The sequence below is a fragment of the Aythya marila genome (assembly GCF_965140915.1).
Source record: "Aythya marila genome assembly, chromosome: 4".
NCBI lineage: Eukaryota > Metazoa > Chordata > Aves > Anseriformes > Anatidae > Aythya > Aythya marila.
The window spans coordinates 14,085,944-14,104,488 of record NC_139045.1 but is presented as its reverse complement, the minus strand read 5'-3'; the positions used below and the strand labels follow the sequence as shown (position 1 = coordinate 14,104,488).

The following is an 18,545-nucleotide window of genomic DNA, read 5'->3' as shown; positions in this document are numbered from 1 at the left end:
AACCTTGCAAATTAGACGGAGAGTCAAAATAGTCTTTGCTGGGAAGAGAGGAAAATGCATAGTTGCACCCACAGGTGACTGCTGAACCTGATGTTTCAATGAACATAACTATATCCTAGGGCAGAGGCTCAGTAAGATAAGAAATTCTGACATGAAAATGTGTATTCTCTTCCATCTTCTGTTGGCATTGCAGCTGGAATGGCTGAGTATTAACTTACCCAAGCAAGCATGGGTAACTGAAGCAGCCAGCCTCTTTGAAAATCAGTTGCAGATCAATTTCCAGAAATACAATAGTAAGAGAAGAAAGCAATATATCTTGTCCTTCAGACAAACACTATTCTGAAAAGCACTCAAACAGCTCCTGTGTGAAATTTAAATGCTTCTGTAAATCAGAACCCTTAAAGATCACAGTTTTGGCAGTGCTCATCTCTGGGGTTGGCCATGCAGTCCTCAGCTTTTCCTGCCCAAATAAGGCACAGCAAAGACATGCAAAACCCTCACATGAAGAGGCTTACTTCATGGGGCTGTGCAGCTGGAAGCAATAGTCCCATAGTGTGGTGCCAGGAGGCTGTGGTGGGCAGTGGTGCACCCAGAGCCTGACCGTCTGCACCCTTCCGAAGCTCAGGGATTACTTGAAACCAAGCAAACTAGTTCCCAGTAAAACTAGCCCTTGACAAGATCTCTGCAAAGGAGCAGATATCTAAATGAAACATTCTTGTGACATGCTCTGCTATAACTTTCATGGAAAAGGGTGCCATCAAGGCAAGCCAAGAGCCCTGTTGTGGATGTTTGCTGCACAATACAGCCATCCGCTCGAGCTCTGCATCAGAAGATCTGTGGTCTGAATTCCTACAGCTCTTTAGAGGAATTCATACCCAAGGAAACTCAAAACTTTTCTCTTTCAGACCTCGTGCTGGCAGATTCTCTGACAACTTAAAACAGCAACATACAAAAGTAAATGATTTGAAGCTGTTTTCACAAGGTTCTTAAACATATGAATAAAATATTTGTAAGGCTTATTTTTTCTCTTTAAGGACTTGTCTTTAGTACATATCCTGATTTAAGTGTATGCATCCATAGCTGCTGTAAACAACAGTACAGAGTAATTTGAAGAGTGTCAGCAGGCCCTTCTGAAAGATTTTCCTATTTAGAGAAATTGCTCAAAGCTGTGCAGGGATGGTTATCTTCCAGGGTACACGTGGAATGCAAAGAGGGGAAACAGGATGTAGACTTCAACAGTTCAGCCTCATAAAGATGCTAAGGCTTCTGTCTGCACTTCTCCACTGCCCCACTTTTTATATTTCTGAAGACTGGCTTACGTTTAGCAGTACTTTTCAATTTAGAGCATTACCAGCCACGTTTCTAAAGAGTGACATAAGAGCTACTTACTAGCTGAATGCAGCTGCAGAGCCAAAGGTGATCCAGAGAGAATCCCAGCAGAAATGCCCTTTCCCTGCTTTAACTTACAATCGATTATAGAATTACTACGTGTTATCTATAGTGTATAAATCTGTTTTTCTCCACAGTGATATAGGTAGCACATCTTTCAATCTGTGCAGTGTTTCACAAAAACTCTTTAAACTTTTAAACATTTTTCTTTTTTCTTTGAAGCAATTGTAAACGGAAACAATCATGTTCCTAGTTTGTAATCAGAAGCACCTAAATTAAATGCACTTCTAATGCTGTGGCTAAAATTACAGCTCCTGATATAATGTTTTATAGTAGAATTTCCTTTTCTGCCTATTTAATGTTTTACATCTGGTGTTTATGATAGATGACAGCTAGGTAGTTGTAATTAAAACAAAATAAAAGGACTGCAGGATTTGACCCATGACTACCTATCCATGCAGAATAACAGCTTTGCTAGTAGGAGAACTGATTTCAACTTTCCTAACAAAAAACACAGAAATCTCTCTGCCAAAAAGAGGAAAATTCTTCAGCAATGCTATCTGCAATGTTCTTTCAGGTAATGGCACATTTCAGTACAAAATTAACTTCTGTATTTCTTTCAGTTAGCTTTCATTGAAGTTTGTTATGGCTGCCTTTTTCATAATTGGCCTAAAAAATCATATTTCACTTTTTTTCTGTATTAATTTTGTGACTTTACACTTTTAATGTCTCTAGCTTTTAGCAGTCTTCCTCCTTATTATTCTAATTTCTTGATTTTTGCCAGCTTAAAAAAAAAAAAAGAGTGATAAACAATACACTAAAACATAACTTTTTAACACTGCATTTTTTCAGTGTGAGAGGAGAAATCGGTCTTCAAACCCAGAACTGGATAAAAAAGTTCAGTCCGAGATTGAAATGTCTACTACCATTTTGATTTTCTTCATAAAACAAGGGAAAAATGAAAAATACAAAATGAGGTTGTTCTACTGATTTACTTGGTTTTCTTCTCCAGACAAACCTGAAGCCACCTTGTTCTACATGCTATGTAACCAAACAGGGAGACCTGGTGCCTCTTCTAAAGATTTTAACCAACTAAATATTAAATATCAAGTGTGAGAATTTGGTTAGGCTGGAAATGGCATAAGCAGAGAGTAGCAGAACAAGGAATAATGTTGGCTCCCTTTACTTTTAAATTCCTGATTATTATCCATTATCCACTCCCATAGGGTGGCTGTGGAAGTCCTTCCAGAGTATATTTTGGAGACAGAGACAAAGCTGTAGAGGATGGGGGGGACTCTGGTTATGCACTGTAACACAGCTAGCATTTTAGGCATACAACTGAAAAGATGTTTTTAATGTCTTGCAGATGTGTGAAGCTGGAAATCACTTTATCAACGTAGCGTTAGCTCACCAAAATCACTCAGGTCTGTTTCATATTTGTCTGTTTAAGACTGAAGTGTGCTTAACCCATCCATCTTCTGCTGGTATATAATAATTTATGTATCTACGAGCATGGAATAAAGAAAGATTAAGTAGGTACCTTGCCATCAGTATGATGTGCTCAAAATAAATGTGATGACAAGGAAATATTAACAACACTTGTTGTTGTTCTAAAACTTGTAGCAAATTTATCTTAATTATACACACCTACAATTTAAGTGTGAATTTAAGCATGGAATTCCTCTAAAGCATCCTGTTGACAACAGAGAATTCAATTGTAAATCAGTTTCAAAATTTTAAAAGTGAAATTGCTGGGGTTTTAGATATACCCATCTCATGCACAGATACACATCCACATACGTACAAACACACGATAAAATCATGAATACTTACACAGACATCTATCTAAGTGTGCATGTGTATGCTTTTAAAGGCTGCTTCAGGTATGTTTTTCGTTCAGGATCTTTTATACCTTGCGAACAAAACCTATATATACTGGATACACTAGAAAATAAAATATATTTTCAGATAATAATGGTGTAATTTCCCACAATAGCATCCTGCTCAAGAAAATACTTCACCATGGTACAATCAACTTCACACACTGAAGTCAGTTTCTTCTGTTCCAGAAAGCTTTTGATGTACTGTGGTTAGGCAGGTGCTTATGTTGTTTATTGCAAGGAGTCTAAAGCAGTTTAAAAGCAGCAAAATCATTTTTTTTTAAGCATCCTCAGTGCCTACAAGTATTAAAGACAGAACTGTTGCGATAACTCGAAAAGTGAAATGTCGCAATTTATATGAGCGTTATCAGTGGCTGCGGAGAGTCGTGCTGTTAGCTCTGGAGTTGTTTTCCTGTTCTGCTCAGGAACGAAGGATGAGGATGCAAGAGGGGACAGGTTCATGGCCAGGAGTCAGGCTGAGTAAGATACATCTGCGTCCTTTCTATCCCAGAAGAGTGCCCTTAGCACTCTCCTGCTGGCTAGTACACATTAAACTACTCGTTTCTCTTTTCCTCTGAACAAAGGTCTTATCCTTTGGACATGCCAAACCTTTCCTGTACAAACGGATACGTGGCTTGCTAAGCAGTGTTCTCACTGGGATAAATGCAGCTTTGCTGTCTCAAAGATTTCACAAAATTTCCAGACTATAGCTATACTTTGGAAGCATTGACCAAAGTGACCCTTGTCACATAGTTAGCTTGTTATAGGGCCTTGTTCCCCTCCCTGTAATAAAACCACGGGCTTGTCTTTTTCTTTTTTCTTTTCCCTCTTTTATAAAGGAAGTAAAGCCTGTTTTCCAAGTCCAACCTACAACCCCTTCACATGGCTCTTCTTGCTGGTATCCTGTCCCAACTATACATATGAGGTACGTGACTTTCTCCTGTTTCTTTGCTAAGGGCGGGTTGTAAGGTCCTGTAAAACTTTCAGCCTGTGTCCACAGCAAGTCTGCAGCTCCTCCACACATCTCCCTATACATCAAGCATTATATTTTTTGTTTCAGAGTCTCCTTGCTCCCACAAATGTTTCTCCACCAGCCCTTCTCTTCCCTCACATGTGTAGCATGACTTTTGAATATATTCTCCTCCATTGCAGAGTCCCCAGCAACCAAATGATTTACCCCCATCTCTTCACCCTCACACAGCACACCGGGTGGCCCCTTTCTAGCTGTTTTTCCCCTTCTCTCTCCAGTGCAAAGTGTTAGACTCTTCTTGTGAAGATTTTCCCTTCTGTTTTGTGCATACAAATAACAATGCCTTTACCTTTGCGACAGGTTGGCTCTTGGATTAGTTTCACGGTGATGACACAAACACTGCCAGGTAAGTTTGAAATAGAGCAGAGAGAGCTCTGAAATTGTTTGTGGAGGTGAATTCTGTAAAATTAAAAAGTGCCCCAAATTTATAGCACACAAAATACTGTCATCAAATCTCCCCAGTGACATGACTGTACAAACCTTCAAGGCGCTACCCTCAGAAAGTTGTGGGGGGCACAAACACTACTGAGACACCCCCAGTCAGCTTCTTTGGATCTAAACCTGTTTTTTTTTTTTTTTTTTTTTTGTGAAGTATTATTGTTTCTTCACTTTTCACAGTGAAAATTAACTTTGAAATTTAATTTAAAAATACATATTTTTTTTTCATTTGTAGTCAAACATGATACAGGGAACTTTCTTTTCACTGTAAACCTGGAGTGATACTTTTAATAGGAAGAGCTAAAAAGACATAGAATCATAGAATATCCTGAGTTGGAAGGGACCCTTAAGGATCATCATGCTGAGTAGTTCCAATGAGCAAAGACACACAAAGGTGCCAGGATTTTCCCACTTGCTTTTATCAGGCACCCAGCTCCTAATATCAACCTGCTTAGCAGTGTTTGCAGATCTTGCTCAGTATTTTCCTGAATCCTTAGAGCCCTAAATACCCGTACAAATATGGTCCCTGGGACTGAACTCCCTGGGACTGAGCTCTCCAGAACATTCACTTTTTAATTATCTTGCCATTCCAAAACAGAAAACAATAAAAATTACTTGCAAAAAGTAGCCCCACGTGGTTTACAAATGAAAAAGGAAGGGATTTCAGAAGCAGCTTAAACTCCATCATGACAAAATAAAAATAAAACTTTTAATTTTGCTTGAAAGATAAAACATTTTTTTGTGCTACAGGTCCAGGTATGGAAATGATCTGAAAGTTCAGGGGCATTGTAGGGCTGCATTCCTGGGGGCAGAAAACAGCAAAGGATGCTGTGTGCACATCCTTTCAGTGACTGTCCCAAACATAACTTGGCCAGATGCCAGATGAATCTGATCCCCCAGCTCATTTTAAGGGAGAAAACGGGTACTGAATTTGGAGAGAAAAAAAAAAGAAAAAAAAAAAAGGAAAACATTCTTTACCTCTCAGCCTGAAAGAACGGGAACCTAAAAGACCTCTTACTGAGCCTTGATGACCACAGCAGGGGCCAATGCATCTACACTGAGGCTTTTGTGAGACCTCACTTCTGGACAGCTTCATCTGTGGCTGTCTGCTTGCTCCAGGGTCCAGCTGTACAACAAGACGTTACAGCACAGCTCCCTGTTGCGGTTGGAGGCTGAGGGTAAAAATGAAGAAGTGTTATAGGCCAGAAGCAAATCAGAGAAATAGTCGGTGCGTGGTCACAGAGAATTCTGTGCCGCGACTGCATGAGGCCCAAGGAGGCCGTGATTTATGATGAGGCCAGAGGTGTTTCAGGGTGTCTCTAGAAGATGTGAACATCTTCTGCACACGTTCTGACATGGCAGCTGTGAGCCTCAGGACACGTTATCACAGCCACTGCAAGGCTGAGAACGAGGGCAGGGTTAACTTGTCTCTGCCCACAGAAGAGACTTCAGACTTTTCCCTAAACCCTCCTGTGTTCACAGAAACAAACACTGAAAGAAAACACGATCCTTTTTTTTTTTCTTTGTTCCCTTTTTTCTTGATAGTCGGCATTTTTGCTTTCCTGATGGTCATCCAGATGTCTCTCTGGGCCCAAAAGAAACACAAGCTGTACCTGAAGAAATTTTATCCAGAGGTGCGGAGAAAAGCAGCTATGATTCCTATCATCTTCTGAGCCCTTCACAAGAGTTGAAGCCTAGAGTGTACAGCTCAATAACTAATGCAGAGCAAATGAGCCATTTAATTCAGTAACCAAAGAGGACAAACTTTAATGGAATACACCTCAACTGCATGCATTCAGATCTGGTGATTTTAAGGTTTGGCGTTAGATGTTGACCAGATGCATGGATTTTTGCATCTATTAAACTGCACAGAAACAGCATGTCCTGCCTCAACTCCTCTAAAGCATCACATCAAAGGATGACTTGCTAAGCTGTTAAAACAGTTTAGACTACTTTTACAACTTTTTTTTTTTTTTCCCCCATCTTTCTTTTTTATTTGATTCTGATAGCAAAATGTTCAATACAAATTGGCTTAAAATGATTCACTGCAGAGATATCTGGTTTTCTTTTATTTTCAGGTAGGCAGATCAGCCCCGCAGTCCCTGGAGGGGACTGTTTGTGAGCTGCTTCCCAACTTGCTACTAATTTGCTGCATGACCTTGGGTACATCATATATATCCATACCCCCTTTCTCACATTAAACAGTTCTGGAAATGGCAGAAGACTTTCTGGACTAACAAGCATGTTAAGATCTTCTTGTTCAATGCCCAACTGCATCTGGACACCGTTCACTTTAACTTGTATCAAGCACTGTGAAATCCTTGGGCACAAGGTGAACCAGATTACAGCTTGTTATCAAAAAGGAGAGGGATTTTGACAAAATTTCAGTCCCTATCTGAACTGCCACAGATGAATGGCTTCTGCTCCACTTCAATTTGGCCAGTAAGTTCTCACTGCTACTTTGCTTTCCAGGACATTATTTTCCAGGGGATCCTCTAGAATCCCCTGGATTTGTTATTCAAGTCCTGAAAACTCTCTTTAGCTCCATTTGCACATCAGTGGATCCTTGCCATGCAGAAGCACAATTGTAGTTAGAGACAGCAAGAGAATCAGAACTGTTTAAGCATGCATTTATGGCCTAACTCAGTATATCTTAATTCCAGTTTCATTCTACTACCATTGCACATTTATCAAGGTCTTTTGGCTCCCTTAAGCCTGTGAAAAAGATTGCCAGAAAACCTTTAGTTGTTAGAGAAATACCAAAATGCAGATGCAAAGTAGGCAGTTTGTCTCCTAGAGGCTATGTTATCTTAGCACCAGCCCAAGTGTTCTAACAAAGTTCATTTGCCCCCAAATTTGTGTTTATATTCCTCTTCTAATGTCTAATCTAGAGTCTCACAATTTGCCCATTAGCAACAATAACTCATTTTCATCTTGGTAAATAAATCACTTTCCATATTTTTTTATTTTTTAAGCTGATAACACCTAATTTTATTTTATTTTTAATCCTCTCAATGGAAAACCTGAGTTACAGTGAACACCCAGTTGTCTAACCCAGACTACTAATAAAGATCTGTTTCAGAAAAAGTATTTTCTGTATTCTTTAGTCCCTTATACATAACAGAAATATTTTGAAACTTTTTTTCCAACTAGTGTTAGACATGTGAGTCATAAGACTGTTGTCTCTTTTTGTTTTTCCAGTTACTGGGATTATTTTAATTTCAGGTTAATTAAATGTCTCATTTTGGCAGTCTTGAAGTTTGAATAGTTCATGAGGAAGGGTAACTTGGTAAAATTACGCATTTATCTAGTAGTCTCTTGGTTGAGATTATTGCAGCTTTAAGTCTGTTCAAGGCACACTACTGGCATGACTCCAACTGCTGGGAGCACAGTTCCTCTTCAACAATTAGTTTAAGCCAAGTAAGTACTTCAGGAACTGTTTACCTCTCTGCTTTTTAGTAGGTCAATTGGTATGTGAGGGTAGGGGAAGAAGGGTGTTGGCTCCCTAACTGAATGACTGAAGTTTTAAAATCAGGGTAGGAGCAAATACTAGGTAATAACAAACGAAGATATACTGCAACAGGCTGTCTCAGAAAAAAAAAATAAAAAATTGGGATTCGTTGATGTGATTTTGACTAGCTAAAATTGCTCTAAATTGTGTTAAGTCACTTCACAAATAGCAATAAATCCAACTTCCTGCACATTCATGGATCTTTCTCTATTACTCTACCTTCTGTGATTTTCAGGGCAAGTTCTGTGTTTAGAACAGATAACGTATCTCCCTGTATTTGCCAGTAATTTTTGCCACAAGCATCATGTATATTCTGAAACAAAACAATTGTCTCCACACAAACATTTTCTTGGGAAAGTTTGTCATGACTACTAATTACTTGGGGGAAAAAAAAAAAAAAAGAGTTCTTATCGAGCTCAAAATACTCTGATATTTTCTTGTATTAAGGGCTAATGCGGAAATAAATGGTTAACTGAAAACATGTTTGGCAGTATTCTCTCTTAGGCACAGACCTAACTTCTTCAGAGCCATCAGTAGGAGGAAGACAGGGGCAGGGTCACCTGAGTGCCAGAATATCATCATGTTTCAAGGTCAGAGGGAATGAGCCAACATTCAATGTGATCCATTGCTCAGGTAGTTGCACCCTACTTTAGCCCCTTAATACAGAGTTAGTTACTCAACAGACATTGTGAAGGATCTCACCATCACAGCACTCTGCATGCACTGGCATACACGGGAAAATAATCAGGAAAACGTGAACAAAATTTTTCAGTCCTGCTCCCCTGTGGGGGCCGTGAAATCTACGACTTACAACAAACAAAGCAGTTCTTTCCCTTTGAGCTCACTCCTTTTTTTTTTTTTTTTTCTTCACCTGGAAAGGTGATGGACTGTAGAGCAGTGAAGCCACAGCCCTGTGGTGCTCAGGATGTTCTCTACCCTTGCTTTTTGCTCCAGTGGCCAGCCTGAGCTTCCTTGATGCTGCTGCCAGCCCTCATCTTAGATGCAACATAATGATGTTTGTCACAAGAAGCAGGAGGCAGAGCAATGCATAGCAGAAGAATCAAGTGGTCAGAGTTGGAGTGAGACAGATTCAGGTTAGATGCAGGGAGCCAGCACAAATACTGGCACAGGTAGGGCCTTTATCTACTGGGGCAATTCCTGCTCAACACGCTTCAGAAGCTAGGCCATCCAAGCCAAAAGACCACAAATACAGCAAGGTACAGAGACGTGAGCCTACTAGACAACAGTTCTGGCGGGGACAGTGTGAAAATAATCAGCTGAAGTTCCACGGAGTCCTTCCTGGCCTGCCCAGGAAGGCTGGTGTGAACACCACTGCTCAAAGCACTGCTTTCTCTCCCATCGGTGGAGACTCCTCACACTCAGGTCCCTTTGTGTTCACCCAGCAGCTTGCTGCTGGTTTTCTGCTGTGATCCTCCAGATGGGTAAGTCTCATCTTTCTCAAAGTCTAATTTCAAGACTTTCAAATGGGGTAGCCTAAAGTTGAGCCTTTGGTTACACAGGTCTACATTTCTGTGGCCTGCTCTTGCCATGAAATGCTGACCTTGACAAGAGCAGGCACCAGCTCAGGCTCTCTGGTGATGCAGTGAGGCGTTGTGATGGGGAACCAAAGTGGCAGATGCTCCTGTACACAGCTTGGCAGCCTGCGTTTGGATGCCCAGTTTGAAAAAGCCCTTAAGACCCAGCCATATGCTTGTCTTATAAGACAGTTAACACATCTTCCCAGTTGACAGGACTGAAGATTGTCTCAGTGATTTCATCTCTCCATAGAACACTGAAAACAGGAGAAGTGAATAGGCAGATGGTCATCCTTTTTTAAACATGCTATTATCATCAAAATATCTTGTACTTTCCATTGTTTTGTATAAAGAAAGTGACTCTAAATTGGCTTTTATCACACTAGGAACTGAGATAAAGCAACCTGATAGCAAAGTAGTTCTCTGAAAGAGAGCCTGCAGTGATAGCTAAATATAATAAAAGAAAAATCACTGAATGTGAGGACTTCTAAAGTACACTATAAGAGGGAGAAAGCTATAGGAAAGCAAGAGACTATTTATCTATTTATAGTTTTAACAAGTGCTGCTGAACTAAAAATTAATTCAAACCATAAAGAGTTTTTCAGCAAGCTAATATTTTCCACATGATGCTTTATTGGCTTCCCTTTTCTGTATTTTCCTAGGCACAAGTTTTGTCTCCAAGCTATATTCTCTGTCATTAACATTCATGAAAGCTTTTAGAGAAATGTACTGTATGCCAGTTCCAGCGTTCCACAGATAAACGTAAATGAAGTGTTGTGTTGTCACTGCACAGTGACAAGTACCCACATGAATAATATTTTACTATGAAAAGCCTGGTTTATCACAGGTGAGTGTATAAAGGCTGCTGTATAGCTACAATTAAAGGCAGTTTTCATAACACATGGATTTAGCACCATGGAATATTTTTTTTTCTAATGTTCTCTGCAGACGTAGTGTTCAGCTACGTATGTAAGTTGGGCATGTAACTCTTTCTGCAGGTGTTGGAGCCAAGAGCAGAGCTGCCCTGGGCCTTTATCATGGCACCAGTGGTTGGCTATTTATTTGCCTAGCTCACCAGAGACTGGCTTTTACTCTGGCACTGCCCTGTGAGGATGGCTCTGAGAAAATATTTCCTTGTCCGTCTGGACAAGAAGTGGCCTATGTGAGGGGCGTCAGTCACCGTGCGACTGAAATACTCTGCACTGAATTGCCTTGCAAGATAATGGTAAATCTAAAACCTCTTTTGTCAAGTGAAAAGACAAGCTAATGGGTCCTGAAGTACGTGCATTTGGATTAAAAAAACCTACCACATATTAACACCTTCACAACACCTAGATTTCTAACATATATCTACTTTTATCCAACTTCTGAAGCATTTGAAGGCTGAGTAACCAAGCAAGAGGAAATCATTTATAGATAAAAGAAATATGATAAAGAGTATTCAGCAATGCTAATGAATTCCTTATTTAAAAAAGCAAACTTCACATCTTTTGTTGAAGAATTCTGATCGTTAGCCAGCTTCCTCGTAATACATGACATTATTCCTGGGAAGAAGTAATACAGTTCTACCTGTGATCCCTTCTGCTGTTCCAAATACTCCGCCATTCTCAACAAGGAAGGCTTTTCTTTTAAAATCACAGCTCCCACCATCTGGGGCTCTTTCTTTTAAAGCACTACAGGGCAGGCTCAGAAGAAAACAGACCCCGTCAAGCATTCTTTTGCTCTTACTCATACTGAAAAGTCGATGAATTTTCAGTTGACTGGTGGAGCACCATGACACTGAGTTACAAAATAAACAAATACTTTAAAAAGTGTCCCTCTCCTGAAGACAAGAAAAGAAAAAAATGTTATTTTTTTTTTCTAGGACATAATATGAAGCCATTTCCTAGGTTCAAGGGCATCCTTGCAGAATGAAACATTGATTAGAGAGCTGGAAGGACTAGAATGTGGCTGCAGTGTGCTTTTAGGGATTAACAGATATGTCTTTTTGGAGAGAAATTTCACTCTTTCTGACAACAGAGCTTGACAGAAATGGATTAAAGATGACATGTCCAATATTGCATCTAATGAAAAACAAAGTACCTGTTCTGAAACCAACAGGGAATACTGTCACATAAGAACACTGTATTCTTCCACCCTCTGGTTTACGTCATCTCTTTGCAGAATGTGCTTTACGTTTGGACCAGTATGGCTTTCATTCTAACTCTTACTATTTATCTATTAGAGCTTTGAGATACAGAATCACAGAATCACAGAATTTCTAGGTTGGAAGAGACCTCAAGATCATCGAGTCCAACCTCTGACCTAACGCAGTAATGTCAAAGGAAAACCAACTCCTGATTTCAAAAGGCTACGGATGAAATATCTGTGTTATCTATTTCAGCCCTGTTGTCCCACACACCCTAACTTCAGAATGACTCTCCTACACATTTCCTTTGCTCCTAACCTCTGCAGCTGTTCATGGCCTCCTCCCTGCAAAACACAAGAATAATTCTTCCAGGTCTAACTAATCAAGTTTGTAACAGCATCTTACTATTAAACCATAAATCTGTGGATAAAAGCTGCAACATAATCTCACATACGTTTGAAATGTTTCCTTATGTAGAGAGCCCTAGCAGGTAAAAGGAAAAGATATTGCAGTAATACAGACACAAGGACGAAGTGAATAGGACCATAGTAATCTGAGAGCTGCAGTCTCCCCAAGGGCTCAGTGCCTTGGACATCTGTCCCAGGAGAGGGAAGCACAGATATAATAAAGATTTACTGCAATGTAATAAAGGCAGTGCTGATCTTGCTTACAGACCTGAAATTAACTTTAGAAGACATAGTACCCTGAGAACACTTAAATAAACAGGTAATCTATTTTGATAACATGCAAATATTTGTCAGAAACTGTACCTCAAACATTCTTGCACTTGGTTTCGAAATGACAATTTTACAATAATTTTCACGCATGCACTATGAGCACACCATGGACTTGCACAGAGTACTGCAAGTTACACAGGGAATTACTGATAATGACTAAACAAAAGCATGCTGTTTTATTATGTGCAGTTATTTGTCTTCATTTTTGTCAGGGAAATAAAGTGCTATTCCTACCAGAGAAGGCGGTGAAATTTCTTGCACTTATGAACTGCGACGCCAAACCCTCAGGGCAGCCACACGACTGTGCCAGAGAGCTTGAGCTTGAAAGAGGGAATTCAGGAGTCATTCGTAGGTAGGAGATGACAGCTCTCCACAACCACCCTGCTCCTGTGCTGACGGGCCTGAGTCCCTGATGAAACAAAGACCATTTCAGCCACTGCTGCTCCTTTTCAGAGCTGAATGCCCAGGGGCTGTGGCCCCAGCCAGCTATTCCAGCACCCAAGTTCTCTTTGAGCAGCTCAAGGGCTGGGATGCCACAAGCCTACCGCATCTCTGCTAGAAGATGTGCCGTGGACTCCAGGCCAAGGTGCTGAAGCCCGATGCAAGATGGGTTTAGCTCTCTCGGTAAGCCTGCCAAACAGCTAATGCAGTTTGTCATCCTTGAAGAAGCCACTGATGTTAGTTTCTCATCCCTCAAGCAACTCGTGGTACGTGCCAGCTGGTGGTTCGCTGACTGGCTCTCAGTGGCACAGGGCTGCCCAGACCAACAAAAACAAGCACAGCAGCCGCTGCTTGCAAACACTTTGAAAAATTACTTTTATTTACTGGCACAGTTTGTGTAAGGGCACTAAATCTAGGCACATGCAACAGGAGGCAACCTTGCCTACTGCAGTTCTGTAGCCTTGGGACTGCAGATGCATATGTCATCCAAAGGGCATATTTAAAGCAAGCAAAAAAGAAAAAAGGAAATGCCTCGTGTAATCACAACGTCGTGTCGCAATTATTTGTGAATAATGCATTATAAAACATGCTGACAAGATGCCCACTTCTCAGCAGCCCTTTGAGCAGTCATTTTTTTTCAGATACCATTGAGCAAACAGAAATAAAATCAGATCCTTCAGCATCCACAAACATATGGTTGACACACACAATCAATAGGCAGTTACAAAGAGAGAAAAACTGCAGGAGTTTTCTTATTGGAGATACGGAGGGGGGAGAAACTCCCACCCCCCACTTGGAGCAGAGAAAATAAAATTGATTCATTGGTTACAGTGCAAGGAGATGAGCATCTCCAGCAAGAATTAAGGACACAAACAAGGTCACGACAAAATTTTCAAAGCGGCAGCCGGCAGGATTGGCCAAACTGCCTTCCATTTTAACTGCAATTGTCGATAAAATAGGCACATTATGAGGCAGGCTGAAGGATGGTCAAAAGGTTAAGCCCGGTGAGCTGGTAGAGAAAACAGACAAAACCACCTTCTGACACAATAAATCTCTGCAGACGGGGCTTCTGCTGCTGCTGTCCTGATGGGGAGAAGGGCAGAGAGCTGAGGGCAAGCAGATGTCCTAACGCCTTGATCTCAGGCAGTGATTTGCAGTGTCCCAAACACAGTCTGTGCACAGGGTCTCACCAGGTCTGGGCTGCTGCTCCGGCACTTTTGGGCAGGCTCAGTCCACTGCTGTCCTTGCTGGGGAAATCCCTGGTTATCTTGCTGAAGGAAAGTCAACCTCTAAGCTGAAGGAGCAGCCACCAGTCTACTGCAGCCCCAGGTTCAGTCCCTTACCCTGATTCAGAGCAGAGCGATTCAGGGCCCGTGAGCCTGCAGCAGGCAATGAAACCAACAAAGGTTAGAGGGAGCAAAGATCATGCCTGTTATTTCTACTGCTTACCTAAAGCTGCCAGTGAGTTTCCCTGCAAGATTTTCTCTCCATTTCAATTTCCTTCATCCCCAGAGGAGATGCTGCATGCCTTTATGTTGCAGCAAAACACTCTACAGCCGCAAGAAGTGAAAGCCATCTGTTCTTTGAAAGTAAAGTGTTAGTTTTTTTTTTTTCTATTTTTTCTAATTAATATAACTAATCTTTCAGTTTGCTTGCATTTCACAGACAGATGAAATACTACGTATTTCAGCATAAGCTGTGAGAGAAATAGTTCAATCAATCCAAAATGACTTTTTTTTTTTTTCTTTTCTGATTTTTGATTTACAGAAAGTGTCAAATATTTATGTTTTCACCAGAAACCAAAATTTACCAATTCCCAGAGGGGACCTTGTTTTCCAAATCTCCCTTTTAAGACCCAGTTTCTCACAGTGCTTCTTTCCCTCAAACCAAGCATCACTTCATTGCTAATTCCTGTAAATTGCAGGTGTGAGGGACAGCATCCCCTTGCTTTCAGAGAGAGAACCAGCCAGGCTGAATCCTGCAAGCTGGAAAACATAAAGGTTGATTTCCCCAGCAGAGAAAACCTCTGACCACCATGCACATGGGAGTCTCTGACACAGCTTGAACTGAGAGTGAACCGAGCCTGATGTATCAGACCATGGAAAAGTCAAAGCAGCAGCAGGAGTCAGCATGCTGCCAAGGGGGAAACGTGTAGCACTGTCTGGGGATCGGGAAGGAAACTGATGGTGCAGAAGCTCTCTGAGACCTGCTGGCTCCCAAGGATAACCAGGCAGTGCCCTGTGCCTTGCTCAAGCTTCCAGCCCCTGGATGTTTCCCCATCTTTGAGCCTGCCTGGCTCAAAGCAGCCTTGGGGCAAGAAGGGAAAAAGTCACCAGAGACCAAGGTGTCCCTACCCTGGGCTCTTGGAAAGCCTTCTTGCCCTCGGCGAGCTGATATCCTTGAAGCTCTGTCCTGTCCCCCACGTCCCCCTGCCCTCGATGGTGCCGCAGTGCATTCCTACAAAACAAAAGCTGTCCACGGTTGCAGATGGCTGTTGTAATCTCCCTGACTGACATAAATAAAATAGATGGATGCGAGCAGACTAATGATCTACTCTAGGAGGCTTGGTTATGATGCACTGAAAGGAACAGCTGGTTGTCAGCAACATATTTACCAGGAATTTAAAAGACAACAACAGCCATATAATCCAGAGGATTTAATGACAGAGTGGAATGAATGCTGAATAAATGCTCCTTTTGATAAACTCACAAACATTTGGGGGATGCAACAGTGATTTATATTCTTATGGGAGAAATAAACAAATTAAGGATTTCACGGCCTTGTGGAGACTGGATTTTGTAAATGTGAATTTCAGTGTACTTTCAGATTAACCTTTTCTCTCTTGGTATTAGAGGGAAACAAAACACAGAATTTTCAACTTGCAAGAAGCTCCAGATTTTTGGTACACAGTTGGCTTGTTATTTGGCCCTCTCTAAATCAAATTAGAAAAAAAAAATGTTTCACATTCAAAATGTTCTGTGGAGCAGGATTTCAAGCTTGGTCTATACTGAAACCATCAAATTACCACACCAAAATTTTAACTTTCTGGGTGTCAAAATGTTTGAGTGAAAAGTTGGATTTTCATAGTGTTGAAATGTTTCCTTGCAAGATGGTAAAAATCACTGCGATTCCCAGCACGGAGTACAACAGCTGCATTTAAAAATGTCTGTTATCATCTGGACTAATACAAACAGACAGCACTACTGATGGGTGAAATGAAACTCTTCAAAACAAAGCTCTCCATATGAATTCAGCTTTTGACAATCTTCCTACAGAGCTTTCAGATATCAAAGAGAGAGCATTTTCCAAGAAAAATCACCCTGGAAAATGGCTTTGGCCAACTCCAAGAAACGTGCTGAATAACTGAGGGTACAAAGAGCACAAGGCTTTGGCCATGCTGTCTCTCCAGCATCAGACCTCTTGCACCTTCTCTACCCATTCCTTGTATCTCTGTACTCTCGAAAGACAGGGGAGAGGCAGCATGGCATGCCTGATGTTCAGCCATTTGGACACTTCTGCTGATGTCCTTCCTGAAACGCAGCTCTGTTCGTCCTGCCTCACTGCGTGGTACAAGCCTTCAGCTGCAAACACGCTGGCATTATTACTGTGCTGTCAATGCTACTGCTGTGCTGACTCTAGTTACTCAGTACTGAGGCTAACTCCTTCCAGAGATGCTATTAATCTGCCTGACGCGAGTCTTCAGAGGTTTCTGGGCACTACCCTGAGCCAAGTCACAGGCACATGCTCACCGAGCCCTGTATGAACCGATGGGCCAAGACTTCTGCAGCCCTCAGTACATCACATTCAACACTGAAAGGACTATTAAGACTGTTCCACTGCCCACGGCGTTCAGCTGTGTGAAAAGGCCATTATTTTAGCATTGGCAAAAAGTTCAGGAAAGCAGCAGAGGAATGTTGCTGCAGGTTCACTGGGGTGCCTACTGCCCTTTCTGCTGGCTGTTGGAGGAAGCAACAATCCATATTTCCTACCAGATATTTCCCCCAGCCAGTTCACAGCCTCCCCATGTTTCCCATACTTTCCTTGCTCCTCATTAGTTGTAGCATTAACACCTAAAGCAAAGGTCGAGACATCACCGTGCTAGATGCGGTATGCAAAACCAAAAAGGAAAGCAATCCCTACTCCCATCTGAGCATGAAGGGATGCAAGGGCAATAAGTCTTGAGTTATGGAGGATGGTGTGACAAGGAAAAATCCTTCTAGATTTTCATTAGCAAACTCATTTGAGATAAACTGGAGGAACGATAATTTCTTGGAGGGGAGATGAACTTCACACTGTTAAGCCTGTGCTGCCGAAAGCAAAAGATAAGCTTGACCTCTGCTTTTAATGTATTTGTCTTTCCATATCCACTCATAGACAGTCAACCCAGCCTATTAGCACCATTGGTCTAACACTAAAAGTCAATTTGATTTAACTGCAGTTGCTGGCACTGCAAACTGCCAGGCTATCACTCAGCTAGGAAAGAGACATTAGCTCAGGTGCTGCCTCTCGGATCTAGCTGCTCTCTTGCCTTTATAAGGTACCCAGGATCCTGCTTTAATTCAATCCAGGGTTGTCAAAAGCATATGGGATCAAATGAAAACACCAAATTTAAAATACAAATAACCATCGAAGGTAGATTTTTAACTACTAACACTGTATCATTAAGCCAAAGTTGATGCCTTTTACAGCAACATTAAAGCAAGTGTTATTAAAAGAAAATGAGGCATTTATCAATAAACATTTTTAGTGTTATTGAAAGTCGCGGAATTAACACTCTTGCGATATTTTGACTAAAACAAGCTCTTTCAAAGGCTCTTTCTAGCACATTAACATCTCGTTAAACTTTGAGGATGTTTCAGATCTTCCTTCACTAGTAAAGGGACAAATTAAATTCCAATAAGAATGATACAAAACTAGAAGTGCATGCATTTGCTGTTGCTTATATGCGCTGAAATAAAAACACTCAGAATAGAAAGATCAGCCTTTTTGCCAGAAAGTATAGGAATTAACTTTCATGGTCCCAAAAGGAAATATGAGCTAAATTCTGCCATCCTCAGCCATTACTGAAGAATTTTGAATGATATTAATTACCCATTACCTTTTATAGGGCTTCAGTGAGAATGCTCCCGCTGAGAATTTCAGGACTGTCTCCAGCATCGTAAGGTTAGAACAAGCTGCTAGTGAGTACCACAGGCAGGCATACGTTTACTGTGAGAGCATTTTTAAATATTTGATTGCAGGACAAAACTTCTGAGAAGTGACCTTTGTCGTCTGAAAAGCCCTTAAATATGTATTCCTCTGTTCTTCTCCAAATACATATATAGTATCTTGCACGTGCAGATGTTTCAGGGCAGAAATAAGTATGGGAAACTCCATTGACTGCACACCGTGACGAGAAGTACAGAAAATCTACTTTGAATCATGGTATAGAAGTAAGAGGGACCCAGACGTCCCTG

At 41.2% G+C, this 18,545-nt stretch overlaps 1 protein-coding gene across 6 annotated transcripts in view; it reads left to right on the top strand.

The window, feature by feature from the left end:
* The window catches only part of TECRL (trans-2,3-enoyl-CoA reductase like), a 64,792-nt gene extending 51,909 nt beyond the window's left edge, over positions 1-12,883 (top strand). For 2 of the 6 annotated variants that reach the window (XM_082759791.1, XM_082759790.1), the window contains exons 9-12: positions 2,756-2,813; positions 4,109-4,194; positions 4,600-4,645; positions 6,283-12,883. In XM_082759791.1, the coding sequence (XP_082615917.1) occupies positions 2,756-2,813; positions 4,109-4,194; positions 4,600-4,645; positions 6,283-6,410 (318 nt within the window). In that variant the 3' untranslated portion in view covers positions 6,411-12,883. The remainder of the gene's footprint in view (positions 1-2,755; positions 2,814-4,108; positions 4,195-4,599; positions 4,646-6,282) is intronic. The other 4 variants (XR_014317451.1, XM_082759792.1, XM_082759794.1 and 1 more) reach the window with 4 other exon arrangements.
* The last annotated feature ends 5,662 nt before the right edge of the window (positions 12,884-18,545 follow it).